The sequence below is a fragment of the Sinohyriopsis cumingii genome, chromosome 4, assembly GCF_028554795.1.
Source record: "Sinohyriopsis cumingii isolate HCF-2022 chromosome 4, ASM2855479v2, whole genome shotgun sequence".
Lineage (NCBI taxonomy): Eukaryota > Metazoa > Mollusca > Bivalvia > Unionida > Unionidae > Sinohyriopsis > Sinohyriopsis cumingii.
Genome location: NC_142964.1, coordinates 145842432 through 145866857, shown reverse-complemented (window position 1 = coordinate 145866857; position 24426 = coordinate 145842432). Strand labels below are relative to the sequence as shown.

Here is a 24426-nt window from a genome sequence, read left to right as displayed (position 1 = left end):
AGTTACTTTTGAAGTACCCTAAGGTACCTAACACTAAGGTGTTAACACTTCAAAACGGATCAAAAATCTCTATCACGCATACGTGATAGGAAACATGTGGGTAGTATGATAGATTGATTGATTAGCTGGATTATAGTGGTGTGCGCACGTTGTGCATGTACCACTGTTCATGGTCGCACAGCGACCTGATAATTTATCCTGGGGGAAGGAAAAAGAGCCTCATTCCATAGGCGTTTGTGTGTACAAGGTACACTGGTAATTATAGCCTTCAGCCGCGGGTCCTTATGGTTCCCACTGCGGTCTGATTGGAGGGATGTTTCATGAGTGGGAATGGACCCACGCACTCGTGATACTAAAGAAAAAATTATGTTTACCAATCGCTGTGATGTCGACCAGTGCAGTTGTAATCAGTCGAGATTGGTTATTGACAACTACGTCACACTGGGACACCAATTTTTGGCGGATGGAAATCGTTCCACATCTCCGCCCTTTGTACGCATGTCCGGACGTGGGAAGTGGAGGGGAGTTCCACATCAGACAACCAGCCCGTATTCAACCAAATTATGTCCAGTTGTAGTAAATGGACCCTAACAACCCATATTGTGTGAGCCACCTGTGCAGTTGAGTCAAATTCAAATAAGTCTGATAATTTTCCTAACTCCTAACACTTGAAATAGTACAATTACATTGTGTACATAGTGAGATGCCCTAACAAGTTTGATTTTCTAATTGTCTAAGCGACTAATACAAGTTTAGTCACTTGTAGGTAATTGGATTTAAATTTTGATGCAGGCAACCGAAACGATCAAGTCAGTTTTGTGTGGTCTTATCGAATTGGGAAACCAAACCAAACTGGTCCCCTTAGATAAATGGCAATTTGTAGCCCTACGAAGGGCTGTTATTTCTCCCCAGGTGGGAAGGTGCCTCGGCTAACTTGATCCTCGCATATTGCTTCCGCTGTCCGTGTTTTCCTTCGCTTTCTGGCTGGAAAACCTTCGAATCCATGGAACCCGTTTAAAGCTTCGGCTGCTTATGTCAGTGTATTCACGGGATATTGAGTGTAGGCAACGTTGAACCATTTCTTGAGGATATGACGTCCTGTGTGCCACTGCTGCGACATGGGTTTTCTGTCCTTAATTGACCTCCAGGCTATATATATAGTTGCTTTCATACAATCGTGCGCTAACCTGATGTCAGCTGGAGCCATTTAAAGTCCCAGTGCATTTAGTCGCTTTATGTTTGGGTCGCTTTCATCCTGTTTTGTTGCTACCTCTGCTTCCTGTACGGTGACTTTGAAGGTTTTGTCCGGTGGGGGGTCTAATGCAGGGGTGTGCACTTGCAATGGAAAGTTTGCCCGCCTCTGGTCTAATGGGATCTGTGGTGAGAGCAGGATTTCTCTTATATCAGTTAGAATTTGTTCTAGTCGCACCTGTTGCATTCTAGAAGCTGCAGTTGGAGTGCTTGTTCTAGGAGGGGTCCTGCTCTTCATTGGCAGAGGTGATTGTGGTAGTGGTGGTGGAGATTTAGAGACAACGTTGGCAAATGTCTCTGTACCTTTTTGCGGGGCGTGAGCGTGGTCCGCCTTCTCATGGGCAGCCTTAGATTTAGTCCTATCCCTTGTTGCTGGTAGTTGCTTGTAGTGGGTAATATGTTTAAGTCTTTTGGTTCATCTTGGAAGTACCTTAGCGCTATTATAGGGATTGAATACCCCAGCACTCGGATGTGATGGAAAACATCATGATATATTCCAGTTCATATCATTGTTTATGGGATAATGATGAGCCACCGGCGAAACATGTACTACTTGTTTGCCATGGACAGCCAGGAATAGTGCAGTATCACCCTAGGCGTAGGAGATATCTAAAGAACTAACCCGAGCGCCGACCATCATACGAAAGCGGAAGATATAGGAGCGACAAATCGTGCAGCACATGGGCCATGACGAGCCATTACAACAGCAAAGAAAGGGAGCGTAGCAAATATACTTGTGCAAGCCGCTCGTGGAAACCCTGCCTAGTCGGGTCTACACAGACAAAAGAGCTGGGACTTTATGTGGTGGACGGCGTTATTAGCGCAGTATTAACGTTGTGTCTGAAAAGCATCATGAATGGGAAAAGATGGCAGAGTGAAGAACATGCCAGACCGTATAGCAGTGGAGACCATATCCGGACAAGCTGAGACATTCCTGAAACTCGAGATGTATTGCCGAGTTACTTTCAAAGTCGCCTGGTCGAATAATCCTGGTTCTCATTTTGGCTAGAGAACCTATTTGATAATATATATTTTAACAACAAACATAATTTGATTTGTTTCGTTACCGCCATCAAAACTGTATTCTCTTATTTTTACATATGCGTGATACAAAATATTTATACTTCTTTTCGACTTCACTCATTGGTATTTAATTATTTTATCGAATGTACACCTTGTACACTAAATTCCAACTTTAGAATGAATCATGTCTCAAAATTTCTGACTCAGTTGATTTGGACATTTGCACAGGTGACTTACACATTATTGGCATTTTATTTTCCATTTACATAACCGGACTAGATTTGAAATAATTACGGGCTGGCTTTTCTGGGAGTACACGACATCCATGGTCGGCTTGCCGGGTTCCTTGCCTTCCTTGCCTCTCTCGGACATCGTACATTGACGAATATGTTGAACCATTTCCACCCGTGAAAAAAAAACAGGCGTCCTGATGTGACGTCATTGTCTCCAACCAATCGTAGCGGACCTTACATACTGCTTGGGTTGACACTTGGTGCGTTAAATCGCAGATCAATACCAACTTTTTATCATGAGTGCATGTTGGGTTCATTCGTTAGGGACTAATCAGTCCCACGACCCGAAGGCCAAATTAATTAGTGTTCTTCGGACATATAAATGCCTGGGGGATGAGGCACAAATTCCTTTCCGCACTTAAGTAGCCAGCTTTGATGGCATAAATTTGTCGAGCATGCCCTGATAGGCGAAATCGACCTAAATTGAATTGAGTCAGTAATTGTTTTTTGTCATTCCTTGACTGCCTTTCAAGCAAGATGCATCTTCTTATTGTCGGACAAAGTTTGTTCGCCCGGTTGGGAGGAATTACATAGCTGCCTCGTGTGTGCTATCAACCAAGTGATTGGATTATACGATTTAATTTGATGAATAACCTGGAGGGCGAGTAGATAAATTTCTAGTGAAGGTACCCGTCCTGGATCCTCTTCCAGATGTGATATTTATCAAATTGGGGGAAAATGATATCATAGTGTTGTCCCCCTATCAAATTGTTAATAGACTAATCCAGTTATGTGATGTCCTTCGGTCTGGAGTTAGTTTCATTTGCATCGGTTCCATGTTGCCTCATTCCCAGCCTCGTGATATGGGAGTTTGTCACTACGCTTTTTTTTGGGGGGGACCAGACAGATGCCTGTGGGGGTGTCCTGGTTGTCTAGGGGTGGGGTTCTTCTTATAGACTTTAACGAGTTATGAGAAGTTCCCCTGGTCCTTATTCAGAAGGTTAATTCTGGACACTATATTATTTATTGACTAAATATGTTTATGGCTACGAGCCCCCAGTCAGCAATGCCGACAGTTAAATTAAAAGAAATACAAAGATGAAATTTAAACAATAACAATTTAATAAATGAAATTTAAAAGAATTTAAAGTAATCAATGTCTCTCTTTCACCCAATGATCCCTTTGATCATCATTTAAGTTCACAGTGTGAGGAGATTTTTCCCTTCTTGAGTGCTACTCATCTAAATCTCTTCGTTCCCTTGTCTTTCTCTCCTTTCGTGATCTCCACTTCCGCTTCCTCTTCTATAATCCTTGTTCCTTGCCGTTATCTTGACTTCCGGTTCCTCTTCTAGTATCCGGAACCCTTGAGGGTATCCCTTGAGGTCACCCGAAATTCACTCGGTATCTCTCACCGTCACCCGAAATTCTCTGAACTTCTCTCGTCCCCCGAAAGCTTCCTGTTGAAAGGTATAATGCATTAGCATAGGGTTATAAAAATCTTCCCTCACACTACGTCACTGAACTGAACCATCAGTTTAAGGCGGGACATTTGGGTCGCGCATGCGCACACATCGAAATTCCCATACACTTCCGCCGCTTACAAAAATGGCGCCATAACACAATCACACAAAGGATTCAAATATCTACATACTGAGCCCTATCAGTATATACATACAAAATATTTCAAATATGATTGTACTAAAATATTACTACGATTAGTAATATGACTATCTATATATTTATATATATTTATATATATTTCCTACACAAGCGTACCAAATCCACAATATTCACATTCAAAGGGTGATAAACGGCAACCCGTTACTCAATGGCAAAAAAAACAAATTTCTTGTCTACCAAAATATAACTACGCAAAGAATTACAATATTAATTCTTATAGCGGCTAGCGAGCAATACAATTCTTCACAAATACAAATCGTCCTTTCAAAAGGGCGTAAACGTAATAATCCACGAAATAATATGCACACATATTACTAGCGAAAGAAGAGAACATTTTCGCCTCACCAATAAGGTGTACATAGTAACATTATGAATAATGATGCAACGAATCAACATCGTAATCAATCGTAAACAAAAGTACTAGCTAAAGTCATGAAAAAAATGCAAAATATTAAGGTCATAATTAACTATTCATACTTCAATACAAGTAAAATGTATACATACGACAAATTCTCTTCAATTAACAGCAGTCGTATCAAGCAGAATCAACGTAACATCAAACTTACCTGATCGAAGCTATTTCATGAATTTCCTAAATTCCGCCAATTTTTACGAATGGCTAACGGAGTGTGTGTCACTGCGACTCTTAAACACCAACTGACGAATTTCAGGCTTGTACAAGTCTTATGCCAGTTTCTCGAATCAAGTCCCACCTACAACGCATCCCGATTGGATGGCGACGGACTCTGGTCATTTGATCGAACTGTCAATCATAAAAATGTCAGTCTGTGTGTCCCCATGTACTGTCCAGCCTACCATTGTCGGCTTCCGGCTCTTTGAAGTTGTCTACGTCACGTGTTCCCATGTACAAAGATTCCCGCCAGATTTCCACTCAAGAGCTCAAACAAAGACTGGGTTACGTAAGAGGATCAACCAACTTAGGTACTTGGAAAAACAAAGCTTACCTGGCTCCACTTACAGACTTATAAATACATGTATAATACAAGGGGTTGGGGTAAAACATCACATCCCCCCACGCTTGAGAATAAAATCAGGATTTTATTCACTCAAACTAAAAAAGCAAAAGTGTTACACGATATAAAGAACAAAATCAGCAAAATGAACTAAATGCTAAACTGAGTATGAACACGAAAATATAACAAATGATCTATATCATTTCGGCGCTTCTACTCATGAAATCTGCTCCTACGTTTTCAGATCCTTTCACGTATCTGATCTGCATCTGGTACTGCTGTAAAAACAGCGACCATCGCATCAATCGACCATTGGACAACTTTGCCTGCGCCAGATAGGCGAGTGGTTGGTGGTCGGTCTCCAATATGAACTTACGTCCATATAGGTATCGCTCGAACCGTGATATGCCGAAAACGATTCCGAGACATTCCCTCTCCGATACTGAGTAATTCTTCTCGGCAGCAGACAACTTCCGGCTGCCGTATGCGACAGGAAAAAGCGTCTTGTCATGCTCCTGGAGCAGTACTGCTCCCAGTCCCGTGTCGCATGCATCGGTGCGCAGAACGAATTCTTTATCCAAGTCCGGTAGACGAACAACGGCGTCGGATGTAAGTCTATCCTTTAGCGTTTGGAATGCGTGCTCACACGCATCTGTCCAAACGAACTTACTCGGGGTCCGTTTCTAGGTTAGGTCAGACAACGGGCCCGCAATCGCGCTGAAATTAGCGACATACCTCCGGTAATATCCGGCCAGTCCCAGGAATGACCTCACTTCCGTTTTCGTGGTGGGGCGTGCGGCGTTTCTCAACTGCTCCACCTTCGACTTCTCTGGAGACAGCGTGCCTTGGCTCAGGGTATGTCCTAAATAGTCTAATGTCCGGAAACCAAGGTGACATTTGGAAGGGCGGGCTGTCAAGCCCTCCTGACGTAGCCGCTCCAAAACGTCAGCTAACAGAGCGAGGTGTTCACCCCATGTCTCTGTAGCTAACAAGAGGTCATCCGTGAAGTTGTGGACACCCTGATCGTGCAAGGGCTCCAACAACTTCCGCATCATTCTGGTAAAGACGCTGGGCGCGTTTTGTACCCCGAACGGCATCACCAACCATTGGTATGTCCCGTCGGGAGTAGCAAAAGCAAGCTTCGGTCGGTCTTCTTTCCTTACCGGAATTTTCCAATACCCCTTGGACAAATCCAGTTTGGAAAAATATTTCGCTTTCGAGACCGAAGCGAAGATATGTTCGGGGTCAGGTAGCATTTCAACTTGAAATTCTGTCACCTGATTCAGCTTCCGGTAGTCGACGCAGAACCGATGGGTGCCGTCCTTCTTCTGCACTAAGACTACTGGTGAGCTGTACGGAGAGTCGGCAGGTTCGATTACTCCCAGAGCAATCATCTGCTCGATTTCTTCCCTTACAACTTGTCGTTTCGCGTGGGGCAAGGGGTAGGGTTTACGCTGAACTGGTCGGTCGTCCACCATCTTTAACCCGAACTCGACAAGCGTCGTCCTCCCGGGTTTTTCTGTTAGCACGTCGGAATATCCGGCCAGCAAGGTCTCTATCTCGTTCCGCTGCCCTTCAGTTAACATGGGGTCACACTCCACGTCCGACGGAGTCTCGGCCCTTGTTAATGGACAGCTCGGGACAGTGTTAGCACCTTCCGTATCGCCTTCGATATCCTCGGTGACTATCGCTGCGACAACAAAATCGCTGGCGGTCTCCCTTTCCCGGTACCTCTTGAGCAAATTGGCATGGTACAATTTCTCTTTCGTCGGTAGCTGTATCCGGTAGGTTTGACCTCCGACCTTCTTGGTGACGACGTATGGACCCCTCCAGGAAACTTGCAACTTGTTGTGTTCCTGGGGCAACAACAACAACACTTTGTCCCCTACCTCAAACTGACGTGGTTTTGCGCGCTTATTGTAATTTTTCGCCTGTTGCGCCTTAGCTCGTTTGAGATTTTCTTGCGCGAGAGAACAAACCTCTTCCAGTTTGTTGCGCAAGTCCGCGACGTACTGGTAGGTAGTGCGTACTTCCTCTACAGCGTGGTCGTCTGTCCACAGCTGTCTCAGTACGGCGATTGGGCCGCGTACGGTTCTCCCGTACAAGAGTTCAAAGGGAGAGAACCCCAAACTCGCTTGCGGTACTTCCCGGTATGCAAAAAGCATGGCCGGAATATACCGGTCCCAATCCTTGGGGCGGCCTTCGCACAATTTCTTGAGCGTGGTTTTCAAGGTCCCATTAAACCGTTCGACCAATCCGTTACATTGGGGGTGATACGGTGTAGTCGTGAGGTGTTTAATCGACATGAGACGATTCACCTCCGCCATCACACGACTCATAAATTGTGTTCCTTGATCGGTCAAGATCTCGTCGGGCACTCCGACTCTTGACCAGATCGCAAACAGAGCTTCCGCGACGGTTTCCGTGTCAATGTTACGCAACGCAACGGCCTCCGGATAGCGTGTAGCATAATCGACAACCGTTAAAATATATCGATTTCCGTGCGCAGACGCGGGTTTTATCGGTCCGATTAAATCCATGGCAACACGTCTAAATGGTTCATCGATAAGGGGCGTACTCCCCAAAGGGATGGGTTGCTGATCCGTTTTCGGTGCCATTCTCTGGCATTTGTCACAGGAGAGACAGAACCGTTTTGCGTCTCCCTGGACCCCTGGCCAGTAAAACTCTTTTACAAGACGGTCACGCGTCTTAGCAATTCCCATGTGTCCACCCATGAGACTCTCGTGTGCAAGTTTCAGTACTTCGCAACGCTTTTCCTTTGGCACGACGACTTGCTTGAAGTGTTCGTTGTGTTTCCTGGCGTGGCGATACAAGATTCCCTTCTTGTAGACAAACTTCACCTCGCCGTTCGGAGTTTCCCTTTCTGTTCCCGCTTCTGCGTGTTTGTGCAACTGCGCCAGAGTTACGTCCTCCTGTTGCAGCTTCCTTAACTCCGCTGGAATAACATTACTAACCGGTGTCGATGTAACTTGGATTGGCTTTTGTTTCGGCTGTCGACTCATGGCCCTGGTTTCAACAGCACTCACTGGCATAGGTGTGCAGGTTTCGGGGTTCGGCTGGGGTAACACATAACGGCAACCCAATATGACGTCATGTGATAGCCCCTCCAAGCAAGCAGCTTCAATTTTCCCCTTCACGTATGGTGAATCGAGGTCAATGACAGCTCCTGGTAATGAGTCACGCGCGCAGTTCGCGTACTGAACTTCTATCACCTCCCCTGTATAGTCCTCCGGCTTGACATATTTCTTGTCGACAAGCGCGGGGACGCTACACCCAGTGTCATACAAGATGGTGGCGCCTTCACCATTGACAGTTGCGGCCGCAAGGTTGGCTGGGTTGCGACTCGCTTCCGGCACACATTCCTTCTTAGCTACGACATTCACCTGGGTCTGCCTGCCCTTGGGACAGTCCCTGGCAAAATGCCCCAGGCGCTTGCAATTAAAACATGTCGGCGGCCCTCGCCGACTTGCAAGTCCTGGTTTCGTGGGTGAGGCCTGTCCAGGTCGATAGTCGGCAGCCCTACCTGTAGGTGCCCCTCCGACCTTCCCGTCGCCCTGACGGTTACGGACAGCCGGCTCAACCTCCCCCATACGACGCGACTCAGAGGGTCGGGGTCGGTCAGCAACCCCGGAACCTCCACTCTTCGAGTGCGCCTGCTCGTATCGCTCCGCCATGTTAGCGATCTCTTCGAGCGTCCGGTGTTCTCTTTCTGCTAAGAAAACTGTCAACTCGCGACGGTAAGTACCCAGGACATGTTCCTTGAGTATTACCTCGCGTAGCCCTTCGTACGTGCGTTCGACTTCGGCCATTTTCATCCACTTCTCAAATAAACCTCGAACACGGTTGTGGAATTGAGAGTGGGTCTCTGTTACCTTTTTCACCGAGTCCCGGAAAAGTTTCCGGTAAGTCTCGGCGGTCAGCCGGTAATGGCAGAGAAGCGCCTTCTTGAGGGCAGTGTAGTCATCAGCCTCTTCTGCAGTTAAGCCGTGGTAGACTTCCCGAGCTGCACCTTGCAAAAAGGCTGAGACATTAATGGCCCAGTGCTGTTCAGGGACCTGATGAGCGCGTGCGAGTTTCTCAAACTGGACGAGAAAATCGTCAATAGCCTCCTCCCTATCATTGAAGCGTGACATGTTGATCTGGACTATCCGGTGGTCGATGAAAGGTCGGCCGGTTGTTCCAGAGCTTGTACTGGCGTCGTCCCGTCCGTTGGTCCTAGCTTCAACTCTGACCCTTTCCATCTCCAGAGTGTGAGCGAGTCTGGCTAACTCTTGGTCCGCTGCTATCTTGGCTAGTTCTCTATGGGCTTCTCTTTCCGCTGCTTTTTCGGCCTTCCATTCCTTGATCCTTTCTTCTATAAAGGTTGCCAGGCGATCTCCCTCGTATCCCAGATCTTCCGACCCCATGGCGCGGTATTCCTTTATCATTTGTCGTTCGGTAGCCATTATACTAATGTAAAGTGATACCTTGTCTCAAAATTCAAACAATATACAGATATTTGTAATACCAGTTTAAATACTTACCTGTCGACAACAACTAGTTTCGTTCAGGTAAGATATTTGTTCGATATCTGCTTCACACGTACTGCTATGAATGGAAGATCTACAAAGCCTGCACATATGACAATAAAATACAAGATGAGAAAATCACAAAATTTCAAATACAAAGAATGGAAAATATCTCACACTGTTCACTAATACTTCTACCAATAACTTTAAGTCCCAAAATAATATATATGTCTAATTCATATCCCGGACGAAGCGCCCACTGTGGGGGTGTCCTGGTTGTCTAGGGGTGGGGTTCTTCTTATAGACTTTAACGAGTTATGAGAAGTTCCCCTGGTCCTTATTCAGAAGGTTAATTCTGGACACTATATTATTTATTGACTAAATATATTTATGGCTACGAGCCCCCAGTCAGCAATGCCGACAGTTAAATTAAAAGAAATACAAAGATGAAATTTAAACAATAACAATTTAATAAATGAAATTTAAAAGAATTTAAAGTAATCAATGTCTCTCTTTCATCCAATGATCCCTTTGATCATCATTTAAGTTCACAGTGTGAGGAGATTTTTCCCTTCTTGAGTGCTACTCATCTAAATCTCTTCGTTCCCTTGTCTTTCTCTCCTTTCGTGATCTCCACTTCCGCTTCCTCTTCTATAATCCTTGTTCCTTGCCGTTATCTTGACTTCCGGTTCCTCTTCTAGTATCCGGAACCCTTGAGGGTATCCCTTGAGGTCACCCGAAATTCACTCGGTATCTCTCACCGTCACCCGAAATTCTCTGAACTTCTCTCGTCCCCCGAAAGCTTCCTGTTGAAAGGTATAATGCATTAGCATAGGGTTATAAAAATCTTCCCTCACACTACGTCACTGAACTGAACCATCAGTTTAAGGCGGGACATTTGGGTCGCGCATGCGCACACATCGAAATTCCCATACACTTCCGCCGCTTACAAAAATGGCGCCATAACACAATCACACAAAGGATTCAAATATCTACATACTGAGCCCTATCAGTATATACATACAAAATATTTCAAATATGATTGTACTAAAATATTACTACGATTAGTAATATGACTATCTATATATTTATATATATTTATATATATTTCCTACACAAGCGTACCAAATCCACAATATTCACATTCAAAGGGTGATAAACGGCAACCCGTTACTCAATGGCAAAAAAAACAAATTTCTTGTCTACCAAAATATAACTACGCAAAGAATTACAATATTAATTCTTATAGCGGCTAGCGAGCAATACAATTCTTCACAAATACAAATCGTCCTTTCAAAAGGGCGTAAACGTAATAATCCACGAAATAATATGCACACATATTACTAGCGAAAGAAGAGAACATTTTCGCCTCACCAATAAGGTGTACATAGTAACATTATGAATAATGATGCAACGAATCAACATCGTAATCAATCGTAAACAAAAGTACTAGCTAAAGTCATGAAAAAAATGCAAAATATTAAGGTCATAATTAACTATTCATACTTCAATACAAGTAAAATGTATACATACGACAAATTCTCTTCAATTAACAGCAGTCGTATCAAGCAGAATCAACGTAACATCAAACTTACCTGATCGAAGCTATTTCATGAATTTCCTAAATTCCGCCAATTTTTACGAATGGCTAACGGAGTGTGTGTCACTGCGACTCTTAAACACCAACTGACGAATTTCAGGCTTGTACAAGTCTTATGCCAGTTTCTCGAATCAAGTCCCACCTACAACGCATCCCGATTGGATGGCGACGGACTCTGGTCATTTGATCGAACTGTCAATCATAAAAATGTCAGTCTGTGTGTCCCCATGTACTGTCCAGCCTACCATTGTCGGCTTCCGGCTCTTTGAAGTTGTCTACGTCACGTGTTCCCATGTACAAAGATTCCCGCCAGATTTCCACTCAAGAGCTCAAACAAAGACTGGGTTACGTAAGAGGATCAGCCAACTTAGGTACTTGGAAAAACAAAGCTTACCTGGCTCCACTTACAGACTTATAAATACATGTATAATACAAGGGGTTGGGGTAAAACATCACATCCCCCCACGCTTGAGAATAAAATCAGGATTTTATTCACTCAAACTAAAAAAGCAAAAGTGTTACACGATATAAAGAACAAAATCAGCAAAATGAACTAAATGTTAAACTGAGTATGAACACGAAAATATAACAAATGATCTATATCATTTCGGCGCTTCTACTCATGAAATCTGCTCCTACGTTTTCAGATCCTTTCACGTATCTGATCTGCATCTGGTACTGCTGTAAAAACAGCGACCATCGCATCAATCGACCATTGGACAACTTTGCCTGCGCCAGATAGGCGAGTGGTTGGTGGTCGGTCTCCAATATGAACTTACGTCCATATAGGTATCGCTCGAACCGTGATATGCCGAACACGATTCCGAGACATTCCCTCTCCGATACTGAGTAATTCTTCTCGGCAGCAGACAACTTCCGGCTGCCGTATGCGACAGGAAAAAGCGTCTTGTCATGCTCCTGGAGCAGTACTGCTCCCAGTCCCGTGTCGCATGCATCGGTGCGCAGAACGAATTCTTTATCCAAGTCCGGTAGACGAACAACGGCGTCGGATGTAAGTCTATCCTTTAGCGTTTGGAATGCGTGCTCACACGCATCTGTCCAAACGAACTTACTCGGGGTCCGTTTCTAGGTTAGGTCAGACAACGGGCCCGCAATCGCGCTGAAATTAGTGACATACCTCCGGTAATATCCGGCCAGTCCCAGGAATGACCTCACTTCCGTTTTCGTGGTGGGGCGTGCGGCGTTTCTCAACTGCTCCACCTTCGACTTCTCTGGAGACAGCGTGCCTTGGCTCAGGGTATGTCCTAAATAGTCTAATGTCCGGAAACCAAGGTGACATTTGGAAGGGCGGGCTGTCAAGCCCTCCTGACGTAGCCGCTCCAAAACGTCAGCTAACAGAGCGAGGTGTTCACCCCATGTCTCTGTAGCTAACAAGAGGTCATCCATGAAGTTGTGGACACCCTGATCGTGCAAGGGCTCCAACAACTTCCGCATCATTCTGGTAAAGACGCTGGGCGCGTTTTGTACCCCGAACGGCATCACCAACCATTGGTATGTCCCGTCGGGAGTAGCAAAAGCAAGCTTCGGTCGGTCTTCTTTCCTTACCGGAATTTTCCAATACCCCTTGGACAAATCCAGTTTGGAAAAATATTTCGCTTTCGAGACCGAAGCGAAGATATGTTCGGGGTCAGGTAGCATTTCAACTTGAAATTCTGTCACCTGATTCAGCTTCCGGTAGTCGACGCAGAACCGATGGGTGCCGTCCTTCTTCTGCACTAAGACTACTGGTGAGCTGTACGGAGAGTCGGCAGGTTCGATTACTCCCAGAGCAATCATCTGCTCGATTTCTTCCCTTACAACTTGTCGTTTCGCGTGGGGCAAGGGGTAGGGTTTACGCTGAACTGGTCGGTCGTCCACCATCTTTAACCCGAACTCGACAAGCGTCGTCCTCCCGGGTTTTTCTGTTAGCACGTCGGAATATCCGGCCAGCAAGGTCTCTATCTCGTTCCGCTGCCCTTCAGTTAACATGGGGTCACACTCCACGTTCGACGGAGTCTCGGCCCTCGTTAATGGACAGCTCGGGACAGTGTTAGCACCTTCCGTATCGCCTTCGATATCCTCGGTGACTATCGCTGCGACAACAAAATCGCTGGCGGTCTCCCTTTCCCGGTACCTCTTGAGCAAATTGGCATGGTACAATTTCTCTTTCGTCGGTAGCTGTATCCGGTAGGTTTGACCTCCGACCTTCTTGGTGACGACGTATGGACCCCTCCAGGAAACTTGCAACTTGTTGTGTTCCTGGGGCAACAACAACAACACTTTGTCCCCTACCTCAAACTGACGTGGTTTTGCGCGCTTATTGTAATTTTTCGCCTGTTGCGCCTTAGCTCGTTTGAGATTTTCTTGCGCGAGAGAACAAACCTCTTCCAGTTTGTTGCGCAAGTCCGCGACGTACTGGTAGGTAGTGCGTACTTCCTCTACAGCGTGGTCGTCTGTCCACAGCTGTCTCAGTACGGCGATTGGGCCGCGTACGGTTCTCCCGTACAAGAGTTCAAAGGGAGAGAACCCCAAACTCGCTTGCGGTACTTCCCGGTATGCAAAAAGCATGGCCGGAATATACCGGTCCCAATCCTTGGGGCGGCCTTCGCACAATTTCTTGAGCGTGGTTTTCAAGGTCCCATTAAACCGTTCGACCAATCCGTTACATTGGGGGTGATACGGTGTAGTCGTGAGGTGTTTAATCGACATGAGACGATTCACCTCCGCCATCACACGACTCATAAATTGTGTTCCTTGATCGGTCAAGATCTCGTCGGGCACTCCGACTCTTGACCAGATCGCAAACAGAGCTTCCGCGACGGTTTCCGTGTCAATGTTACGCAACGCAACGGCCTCCGGATAGCGTGTAGCATAATCGACAACCGTTAAAATATATCGATTTCCGTGCGCAGACGCGGGTTTTATCGGTCCGATTAAATCCATGGCAACACGTCTAAATGGTTCATCGATAAGGGGCGTACTCCCCAAAGGGATGGGTTGCTGATCCGTTTTCGGTGCCATTCTCTGGCATTTGTCACAGGAGAGACAGAACCGTTTTGCGTCTCCCTGGACCCCTGGCCAGTAAAACTCTTTTACAAGACGGTCACGCGTCTTAGCAATTCCCATGTGTCCACCCATGAGACTCTCGTGTGCAAGTTTCAGTACTTCGCAACGCTTTTCCTTTGGCACGACGACTTGCTTGAAGTGTTCGTTGTGTTTCCTGGCGTGGCGATACAAGATTCCCTTCTTGTAGACAAACTTCACCTCGCCGTTCGGAGTTTCCCTTTCTGTTCCCGCTTCTGCGTGTTTGTGCAACTGCGCCAGAGTTACGTCCTCCTGTTGCAGCTTCCTTAACTCCGCTGGAATAACATTACTAACCGGTGTCGATGTAACTTGGATTGGCTTTTGTTTCGGCTGTCGACTCATGGCCCTGGTTTCAACAGCACTCACTGGCATAGGTGTGCAGGTTTCGGGGTTCGGCTGGGGTAACACATAACGGCAACCCAATATGACGTCATGTGATAGCCCCTCCAAGCAAGCAGCTTCAATTTTCCCCTTCACGTATGGTGAATCGAGGTCAATGACAGCTCCTGGTAATGAGTCACGCGCGCAGTTCGCGTACTGAACTTCTATCACCTCCCCTGTATAGTCCTCCGGCTTGACATATTTCTTGTCGACAAGCGCGGGGACGCTACACCCAGTGTCATACAAGATGGTGGCGCCTTCACCATTGACAGTTGCGGCCGCAAGGTTGGCTGGGTTGCGACTCGCTTCCGGCACACATTCCTTCTTAGCTACGACATTCACCTGGGTCTGCCTGCCCTTGGGACAGTCCCTGGCAAAATGCCCCAGGCGCTTGCAATTAAAACATGTCGGCGGCCCTCGCCGACTTGCAAGTCCTGGTTTCGTGGGTGAGGCCTGTCCAGGTCGATAGTCGGCAGCCCTACCTGTAGGTGCCCCTCCGACCTTCCCGTCGCCCTGACGGTTACGGACAGCCGGCTCAACCTCCCCCATACGACGCGACTCAGAGGGTCGGGGTCGGTCAGCAACCCCGGAACCTCCACTCTTCGAGTGCGCCTGCTCGTATCGCTCCGCCATGTTAGCGATCTCTTCGAGCGTCCGGTGTTCTCTTTCTGCTAAGAAAACTGTCAACTCGCGACGGTAAGTACCCAGGACATGTTCCTTGAGTATTACCTCGCGTAGCCCTTCGTACGTGCGTTCGACTTCGGCCATTTTCATCCACTTCTCAAATAAACCTCGAACACGGTTGTGGAATTGAGAGTGGGTCTCTGTTACCTTTTTCACCGAGTCCCGGAAAAGTTTCCGGTAAGTCTCGGCGGTCAGCCGGTAATGGCAGAGAAGCGCCTTCTTGAGGGCAGTGTAGTCATCAGCCTCTTCTGCAGTTAAGCCGTGGTAGACTTCCCGAGCTGCACCTTGCAAAAAGGCTGAGACATTAATGGCCCAGTGCTGTTCAGGGACCTGATGAGCGCGTGCGAGTTTCTCAAACTGGACGAGAAAATCGTCAATAGCCTCCTCCCTATCATTGAAGCGTGACATGTTGATCTGGACTATCCGGTGGTCGATGAAAGGTCGGCCGGTTGTTCCAGAGCTTGTACTGGCGTCGTCCCGTCCGTTGGTCCTAGCTTCAACTCTGACCCTTTCCATCTCCAGAGTGTGAGCGAGTCTGGCTAACTCTTGGTCCGCTGCTATCTTGGCTAGTTCTCTATGGGCTTCTCTTTCCGCTGCTTTTTCGGCCTTCCATTCCTTGATCCTTTCTTCTATAAAGGTTGCCAGGCGATCTCCCTCGTATCCCAGATCTTCCGACCCCATGGCGCGGTATTCCTTTATCATTTGTCGTTCGGTAGCCATTATACTAATGTAAAGTGATACCTTGTCTCAAAATTCAAACAATATACAGATATTTGTAATACCAGTTTAAATACTTACCTGTCGACAACAACTAGTTTCGTTCAGGTAAGATATTTGTTCGATATCTGCTTCACACGTACTGCTATGAATGGAAGATCTACAAAGCCTGCACATATGACAATAAAATACAAGATGAGAAAATCACAAAATTTCAAATACAAAGAATGGAAAATATCTCACACTGTTCACTAATACTTCTACCAATAACTTTAAGTCCCAAAATAATATATATGTCTAATTCATATCCCGGACGAAGCGCCCACTGTGGGGGTGTCCTGGTTGTCTAGGGGTGGGGTTCTTCTTATAGACTTTAACGAGTTATGAGAAGTTCCCCTGGTCCTTATTCAGAAGGTTAATTCTGGACACTATATTATTTATTGACTAAATATATTTATGGCTACGAGCCCCCAGTCAGCAATGCCGACAGTTAAATTAAAAGAAATACAAAGATGAAATTTAAACAATAACAATTTAATAAATGAAATTTAAAAGAATTTAAAGTAATCAATGTCTCTCTTTCATCCAATGATCCCTTTGATCATCATTTAAGTTCACAGTGTGAGGAGATTTTTCCCTTCTTGAGTGCTACTCATCTAAATCTCTTCGTTCCCTTGTCTTTCTCTCCTTTCGTGATCTCCACTTCCGCTTCCTCTTCTATAATCCTTGTTCCTTGCCGTTATCTTGACTTCCGGTTCCTCTTCTAGTATCCGGAACCCTTGAGGGTATCCCTTGAGGTCACCCGAAATTCACTCGGTATCTCTCACCGTCACCCGAAATTCTCTGAACTTCTCTCGTCCCCCGAAAGCTTCCTGTTGAAAGGTATAATGCATTAGCATAGGGTTATAAAAATCTTCCCTCACACTACGTCACTGAACTGAACCATCAGTTTAAGGCGGGACATTTGGGTCGCGCATGCGCACACATCGAAATTCCCATACACTTCCGCCGCTTACAAAAATGGCGCCATAACACAATCACACAAAGGATTCAAATATCTACATACTGAGCCCTATCAGTATATACATACAAAATATTTCAAATATGATTGTACTAAAATATTACTACGATTAGTAATATGACTATCTATATATTTATATATATTTATATATATTTCCTACACAAGCGTACCAAATCCACAATATTCACATTCAAAGGGTGATAAACGGCAACCCGTTACTCAATGGCAAAAAAAACAAATTTCTTGTCTACCAAAATATAACTACGCAAAGAATTACAATATTAATTCTTATAGCGGCTAGCGAGCAATACAATTCTTCACAAATACAAATCGTCCTTTCAAAAGGGCGTAAACGTAATAATCCACGAAATAATATGCACACATATTACTAGCGAAAGAAGAGAACATTTTCGCCTCACCAATAAGGTGTACATAGTAACATTATGAATAATGATGCAACGAATCAACATCGTAATCAATCGTAAACAAAAGTACTAGCTAAAGTCATGAAAAAAATGCAAAATATTAAGGTCATAATTAACTATTCATACTTCAATACAAGTAAAATGTATACATACGACAAATTCTCTTCAATTAACAGCAGTCGTATCAAGCAGAATCAACGTAACATCAAACTTACCTGATCGAAGCTATTTCATGAATTTCCTAAATTCCGCCAATTTTTACGAATGGCTAACGGAGTGTGTGTCACTGCGACTCTTAAACACCAACTGACGAATTTCAGGCTTGTACAAGTCTTATGCCAGTTTCTCGAATCAAGTCCCACCTACAACGCATCCCGATTGGATGGCGACGGACTCTGGTCATTTGATCGAACTGTCAATCATAAAAATGTCAGTCTGTGTGTCCCCATGTACTGTCCAGCCTACCATTGTCGGCTTCCGGCTCTTTGAAGTTGTCTACGTCACGTGTTCCCATGTACAAAGATTCCCGCCAGATTTCCACTCAAGAGCTCAAACAAAGACTGGGTTACGTAAGAGGATCAGCCAACTTAGGTACTTGGAAAAACAAAGCTTACCTGGCTCCACTTACAGACTTATAAATACATGTATAATACAAGGGGTTGGGGTAAAACATCACATCGCCCCCCACCCCATTTTCGAAAAAAATAAAATTGTTTTTATGTGTATTTGTATCAACCGCAGGTGTGTAGGTTTGTTATCTTTTATTAAAAAAAAATTAGTTCAAAATTTGTTTATTTAGAAATTTTGAGTGTTATCTGACGGGTGGTTCCTCCGACATAGGTTTTGTTCCTAGTCGGAAACTCCTTTTCCCCTTTGTTTTTATTTCAGTGACCTTTGCTAGAGGTCGCCTATGTCCTATGTATACTATATGTGTTTTGCTTATTGTATGTTTTGCTATAGAGTTTGTGTTAGGACGGCAGTATATCATATTTCCCCTGAAGTTTTTCTCCATATTTTTGTTTTCTTTAGAATTGTTAAGATCTGTATTTTGGAGACAAGAAATTTGTTCCGAGTTGGGGTATTAGATGAGGGTTGCAGTCCGCATTGGCGGTGACATCCTTTTATTGGGTGTCTTACCGAATTCCCCTCTTATCCCCCTCCTCTCATCTCCTTATTTTTATTTTTTGTTAATTTTTTTTTAATTTTGGAGAGAAAACGGTGCATTAAAATTTTTAATAAGAAAAGAAAGCTAATATCTCATGTGGGTGATCATGGTGTGTCGTTTTCTCGTTAATCTTTAATATTGGAGTTGGCATAGTCCGAGTAATAAAGCCGCATTTTATTTATTTGTATATGCTTCCCTTATCTGCGCACCTACGTCTTCTCCTTTCTTATTTGGAAGTTCAGAAATTTCGAAAGAATATTTGAAATTGAGGTTAGTCCCGTTTGGTTATTAGCGATCTTTGTTCATTATATGTGTTAGTCCCCGTGTACTTGTTTTGTTTGTCCATTTCCGCCCTGTGGGCTTTTCCATCGCTCTCCCGCAGGCCTTCTCACTTCGCGTGGTGCCTTGTGACTTAGCCCTGCGGCGTCAGTGCGTTATACTTCTCCCACAAGGCGTTCCCCTGTACCTAGTTTCCCCTTGAAAGTTTGCTATTATTGGTATAAAAAGTAAAAAAATAAAATAAAAATATTACAATTGGTTATTTTTTTATTTTTATCACTTGGCCACAGGATAACATTGTCGTAATTATGTAGTTTATTATTTGTAAAATTGTTTTATTGTCATACTTTACATCCAAATATAACATATCATTTCTATGATATTTATATTTTTTGCCTATTTCAATAATTAGTGTTTGCCTATTAATTTTTGTTTTATCACATTCAGTAATTGCATGGAGTTTGCTGAAATTTGCTATTTTGCTTAGCGGACATTTTGGTATAAAATTTATCATCCGACGTTTAACAGCGTCTTAACCCATAAGCCAGGCGTCGTGTAAGTATTTGAAGATTAAACTTTGTGTTTTTATTGACCTTATTTTTGCCCAGTTTGATCAAGTTTGAGTCCAGTTGATTCCCCAGTTTGCCCTTTCTACCCTGCACTTTATTTTTTTGTTGTTGTATCTTCTCTAATCCAGTCGTAAGTTAGTTTTGTCTCCATTAGCCATAGTTCTTTTATGTCTCTATATTTTATTAAAATGTCTTTTATATACCTAAATTTATTTGAGACTGTTAGTTTTCTTTTTAGATTATTATTTCGGTACATTTCCGGTCTGTTTCTTAAAGAGAAGCCAAACCAGTAAATATATAGAGCCTCCCACACTCTTTTGGGTTCAGGTTCTATTTTTTTTAATCTATTGATTATGTTTGAAGTCTTCGGAAGTAGAGGGCTGGGGATCCCCAGTTTGTCACTACTATGCTGACACCTCTTAGTCTCATCCCAACACATTTAATTGGTTTAGACTTAGAAGTGACACCCTGGTTTTCTAATGATATTTTATGCTTTGTGTATCCTTATCCACCTATAAGGTGTTATAAGTTTGTTTGTCTCCTAAAAGAATAAAGATAAAAAAATTAGTCAGGGTTAGTCTAAGTTGTGTTCATCATATGATAGAGTTTAAATTATCCCATTATAGTTTGGTCGGTTGTACTCCCTTCCCTATGCCTGGGCTGGCATTGGGCTGGTTTCTATCCTTCCTTACTTTGAACCTAGGGGAGTACTATCCACCCTGGGGACTATTTAAGTTCTAGGGTGGTTTTCCTTCCCTTCCCCTGTTGTTTTAATATTGAGCAGTGACTCTGCTAGAGTCATTTCAGTCCAGTGTGATGTGTGCTTATGTGTGTTCTGTTGTATTGAGTCCCCTTTTCGTGTATGGACGGCTCTATCTAGGTCAAATCTTCTTCTTTTTTTTTATCTAATCCTGTCTGTGTATAATTTTGAATCGTATCCAAAATATGTGTTAAATAAAAATAATAAAGTGTCTATATGCATAGTATCTTTGTACCATGAGTTGCATTTTGTTATTTGTTATCTAGTTTTTCTATATGCCATGGCATATTGTTGTCCAATTATTTTTGTATTGTTGCACTTTTGTGACTGAAAGAGGACTGAAATATTCCATCACGCGGACGTCATGGAAAATATTGTTTTGTGCTTTAAGCTTTTACTTGAAAATGCCTTAGGACCTGATATAGGGATTGAAATTGTCTGTGTTAGTCCTAAATCTCCCTCTAGTAATTTCTCTTTAGAGTGCACATATGATGGCATACTTATCAAGAGAGAGTTATTATTTTGTTAGTTACAATTATGATTTAGTAAAGTTGTATAATTTTCTGGTGTATGTTTCAAGTCATTTCATAGTTACTTTTGAAATACCTAAGCATCCCATAAGGGATCGAAAACCTCTATCACACGGACGTGATAGAAAACAAAAACATGTAGGTAGTGTGTTTAAGGCTTTAGTTCTGTTGTGGATGTACCTAAGCACTTATAAAGTACCGAGCTTGATAAGAAAAACGGATTGAAATTTGTAAAGACACAAACTTGATTGAAAACATTCAGTCACGCGCCTTTTTCTTGTTCTTATCATTGTGAATTTTTGATGAAAAGTGTTCTTTTATTATGTTTCGGATTTTGTGTTATATTTGTTGGATCTAATAATTTCAAAATCTCGTATTCTTTAGATCAAAGAAAAGGATTTGTTGATATAGTTTCTTACTTACTTACTTGGATTTAAGTGGCTTTCGCACATATGTGCATGTGCCACTAGTTTCTGATCGCATGGCGACCTGTTAAGTGTTCCTGGGAAAAGGAATGAGAGCTTCATCCCCAGGCGTTTATGTGCACACGGTGCACTGATAATTTTAGCCTTCAGCGGCGGGATCTTTGTGGGACCCATTGCAGTCTGACTGGAGGGCCGATTCATGAGAGGGAATGGACCCACGCACTCATGATACTAATAAAATATTTCTGTTTACCTGTTTGGTTGAGTGGGAATTTACCTGCACTCACTCATTTTTATGTCAATATATCGGAAATTTATTTTCGGTGTCCGGATGTGGAAAGGGAGGATAAGCGCAGGGAGGTTATCATCTGCTGTCCTAGTCGGTGTCCACTGGATCCAGGTTGATGGTTGCGTCGAAATTTGAATTTAGATAATTATTGTTGCCAAAGATGAAAAGGATAATATCATGTGCTATTTTTTTTTTAAATTAATAATTAGAAGGAGAGATATAGAATGGGGTTAAGAGAGTGTAAGTTAGGGATTTTTTTCTTCTTCTTTTTCCCCTTAAATTTGAATATTATTTTTGGTGCGGTTTTTACTAGATTTGAGTGGGCGATTTCAATGAACCCATGTGAAGTGGAGTGCTCTTCAATGAACCCATGTTAAGAGCAGTGCCCGTGTGATGTGAACGGCTGTGTCGGCCTGTGAACCCGCGAGACCTAGTCGGCCGTGATAATTATTTACCTGAGTTCGATATGGGCTTTGAATGATTATTTAATTAAGCTACTGATTATTGATTATATCTTATTTTTGAGTCCTGTGGTTCCTAGAAATCTTAATATATTTTGAATAGGTAAGGGCTTATTTGGATTAGATGTATGTAGGAAGTCAGGGTATTTATAGGGTGATCTGATTTCTTTTTGAGCTTTCTGGAAGTTGTTCCTTGCTTTCCTGTATTTTGCGCAATCATTGAATATATGGTTTAGATCTTCTACAGTATGACAGCTATGATAATTTATGTTTGCTGGTTTGGGGCTGATATATTTGCCAAAGCTCCCTGATAGCCTAGCTTTTCCTGTCATTATTCGGTTGATAATTTTTTGGTCTATAAAGGTGCTTTTTGGTGGTTTAATGGATCGATCTACTGTTGTTAGGAGTGAATACAGTTTCCTGCCTTTGGTGGAGTTATTTCAATGTCCCTGCCATTTTTGGTTTATATTGTTTTTGACAAAGCATTGTGGTACTATATTTTAGTGGGGCTGGACTGTGATCTACTAATTTAATTTTTCCGACTTTGTCGGCTTGTTCGTTTCCAGAGACTCCTATATGCGATGGTATCCACATAAATTCAACTATTTGGTTTTTTTGAATAATTCTTTAAGCATACAGAAGGCCCTGTCAAGGAAAAGCTCCCTTTTCCTAGTGTGTTGATTTTTAATTGGAGTGATTACACTAAGGGAGTCGTTTACTATGATAGTGTTTAGTATGTTATGTTCTACGATCAATTTGAGAGCTTCAATGATCCCCCAGAATTCAGTGGTGTATATTAAACAGTGATCTGGTAATCTGGATCCCATTTGGATATTGTGTTCTGGGATAACTATTGCAGCTGCTGTTCTAGGTGGATCAATTGTTTTGGATCCGTCCGTATAGACTTTAGTGAATCCATCGTACGACATTTCAATGTCGTTTGTTATAACTGTTTTAAGTCTTAGTTCCTGATCGAGTTTATTACCGTATTCGGTAGCCTTGGTGTTTATCCTTGGGTTGATTTGTGACCAAGGTGTTGGGTCGGGCAGTTTTGTGTATTCCTCCTGTTGCTCAAGGATAGGTAATTTCTCCCTGAGTTCAAGGACTAGTTTACCGCCAGGTATATCTGGTACTAGTTTATGTCTAAATGTGATGTTACATTTATTTATGGCAATTTTGGTGGGGATGTATTTGGGTGGTTATTTAGTCTAATTGAGTACCACATAGTAATTTCTTGCCTTCTCAAGTATAATGGTTTTCCCCCGTTAGGATCTGAAGCCCGTCTAGTGAAGTAGACGGGAGTGCTCCGGTGCACACGATTAGTGCTTTACGTTGTATGGAGTCTATTTTTTGTAAAAGTGTTTGCTTGGCTGAGTTGTATACTTGACATCAATAGTCCATTTTGGCTCTAATTAGTGACTTATATATTAGTAGTAGAGTTTCCTGATTAGTTTGCCAGGATGTTCCTTTAGATTTCTTAGTAGATGTAAATCATTACTGCAATTTTTAATTAAGTGTTCTATGTGGTGTTTCCATGATAAATTATTGTCGAAATACATTCCTAGGAATCTAGCCACCTTAACGTATTTAATTATGTGTCCCTGGATATATAAATTTGGATATTCTAGTTTATAATTACGTTTAGGGGAGAAGATGATGACTACTGTTTTTTCGTGTGAGATTTTGAATCCCCATTTGTCTGTCCATTTCCCTATGTTGTCTAAGTTTTGTTGAATTTCTTTTATAACTTGTTTGCTAGCGGGGTTGCCGGCCCTCCAGATGCCACTATCGTCGGCAAATTGTGATAGGCTGATTTTGGTGGAGGCCAGGTTTTGGTCTAGGTCGTTCATCATTAGGTTGAAGAGTATGGGGTTGAGTACACTCCCCTGGGAGTGCCGTTTTCTAATGTAAATTCTTCGGATAGTGTGTTTTCTACTCTTGTAATAATTTTGCGACCTGACAAGAAGTTCTGATCCAGTTAAAAAATCGCCCCGTTGTTCCGAAACGGTTAAGTTTGGCAATGAACTCCTTTGTCCATATCAGGTCAAAGGCCTTTCCCAGGTCACGAAAAATCGCTATAAGATTTTTATCGGTTTTTCTCATTGAGTTGAATGCTTTTTTATGTCAGCTTCTAGTCGGAATAATTGGTCTATGGTGGAGCGTTTGTTTCGAAAGCCACATTGATTTTCGGATAGTAGGGAGTTGTTTCCGAGATGGTGTTTCAATCTGTTTGAGATTATAGTTTCCATTAATTTACATATTTTATTTGTGAGGGAGATGGGTCTATAGGAATTTAGGTCATTGGGGTCTTTACCTGGTTTAGGAATGGGAATTACTATGGCTTG

At 43.3% G+C, this 24426-nt stretch overlaps 2 protein-coding genes across 3 annotated transcripts; both read right to left on the bottom strand.

The window, feature by feature from the left end:
- Positions 1-3608: 3608 nt before the first annotated feature.
- LOC149802283 (uncharacterized) lies at positions 3609-11859 on the bottom strand. 2 transcript variants are annotated; one of them, XR_016420804.1, is made up of 2 exons: positions 4755-10168; positions 3609-3965 (listed from the first exon to the last, which is right to left on the bottom strand). XR_016420804.1 is itself a non-coding variant. In XM_089956711.1 (2 exons), the coding sequence occupies exon 2, from the start codon at positions 9626-9628 to the stop codon at positions 5846-5848; it is 3783 nt and encodes a 1260-aa protein (XP_089812837.1). In that variant the 5' UTR covers positions 9629-10497; positions 11287-11859; the 3' UTR covers positions 3609-5845. The 2 variants fall into 2 exon arrangements, 1 of the variants encoding a protein (XP_089812837.1); XM_089956711.1 differs by adding an exon at positions 11287-11859 and having other exon boundaries at positions 3609-10497.
- Positions 11860-11909: 50 nt separating this feature from the next.
- LOC149802282 (uncharacterized) lies at positions 11910-18273 on the bottom strand. Its single transcript, XM_089956712.1, has 2 exons — positions 17819-18273; positions 11910-17029 (listed from the first exon to the last, which is right to left on the bottom strand). Exon 2 carries the CDS (start codon positions 16158-16160, stop codon positions 12378-12380), a length of 3783 nt encoding a protein of 1260 aa, XP_089812838.1. The 5' UTR covers positions 16161-17029; positions 17819-18273; the 3' UTR covers positions 11910-12377.
- Between the last annotated feature and the right edge of the window lie 6153 nt (positions 18274-24426).

Coding starts and splice junctions, on each gene's coding strand:
- LOC149802282 (XM_089956712.1), bottom strand. CDS start 16,160: ATGGCTACCGAACGACAAATGATAAAGGAATACCGCGCCATGGGGTCG.
- LOC149802283 (XM_089956711.1), bottom strand. CDS start 9,628: ATGGCTACCGAACGACAAATGATAAAGGAATACCGCGCCATGGGGTCG.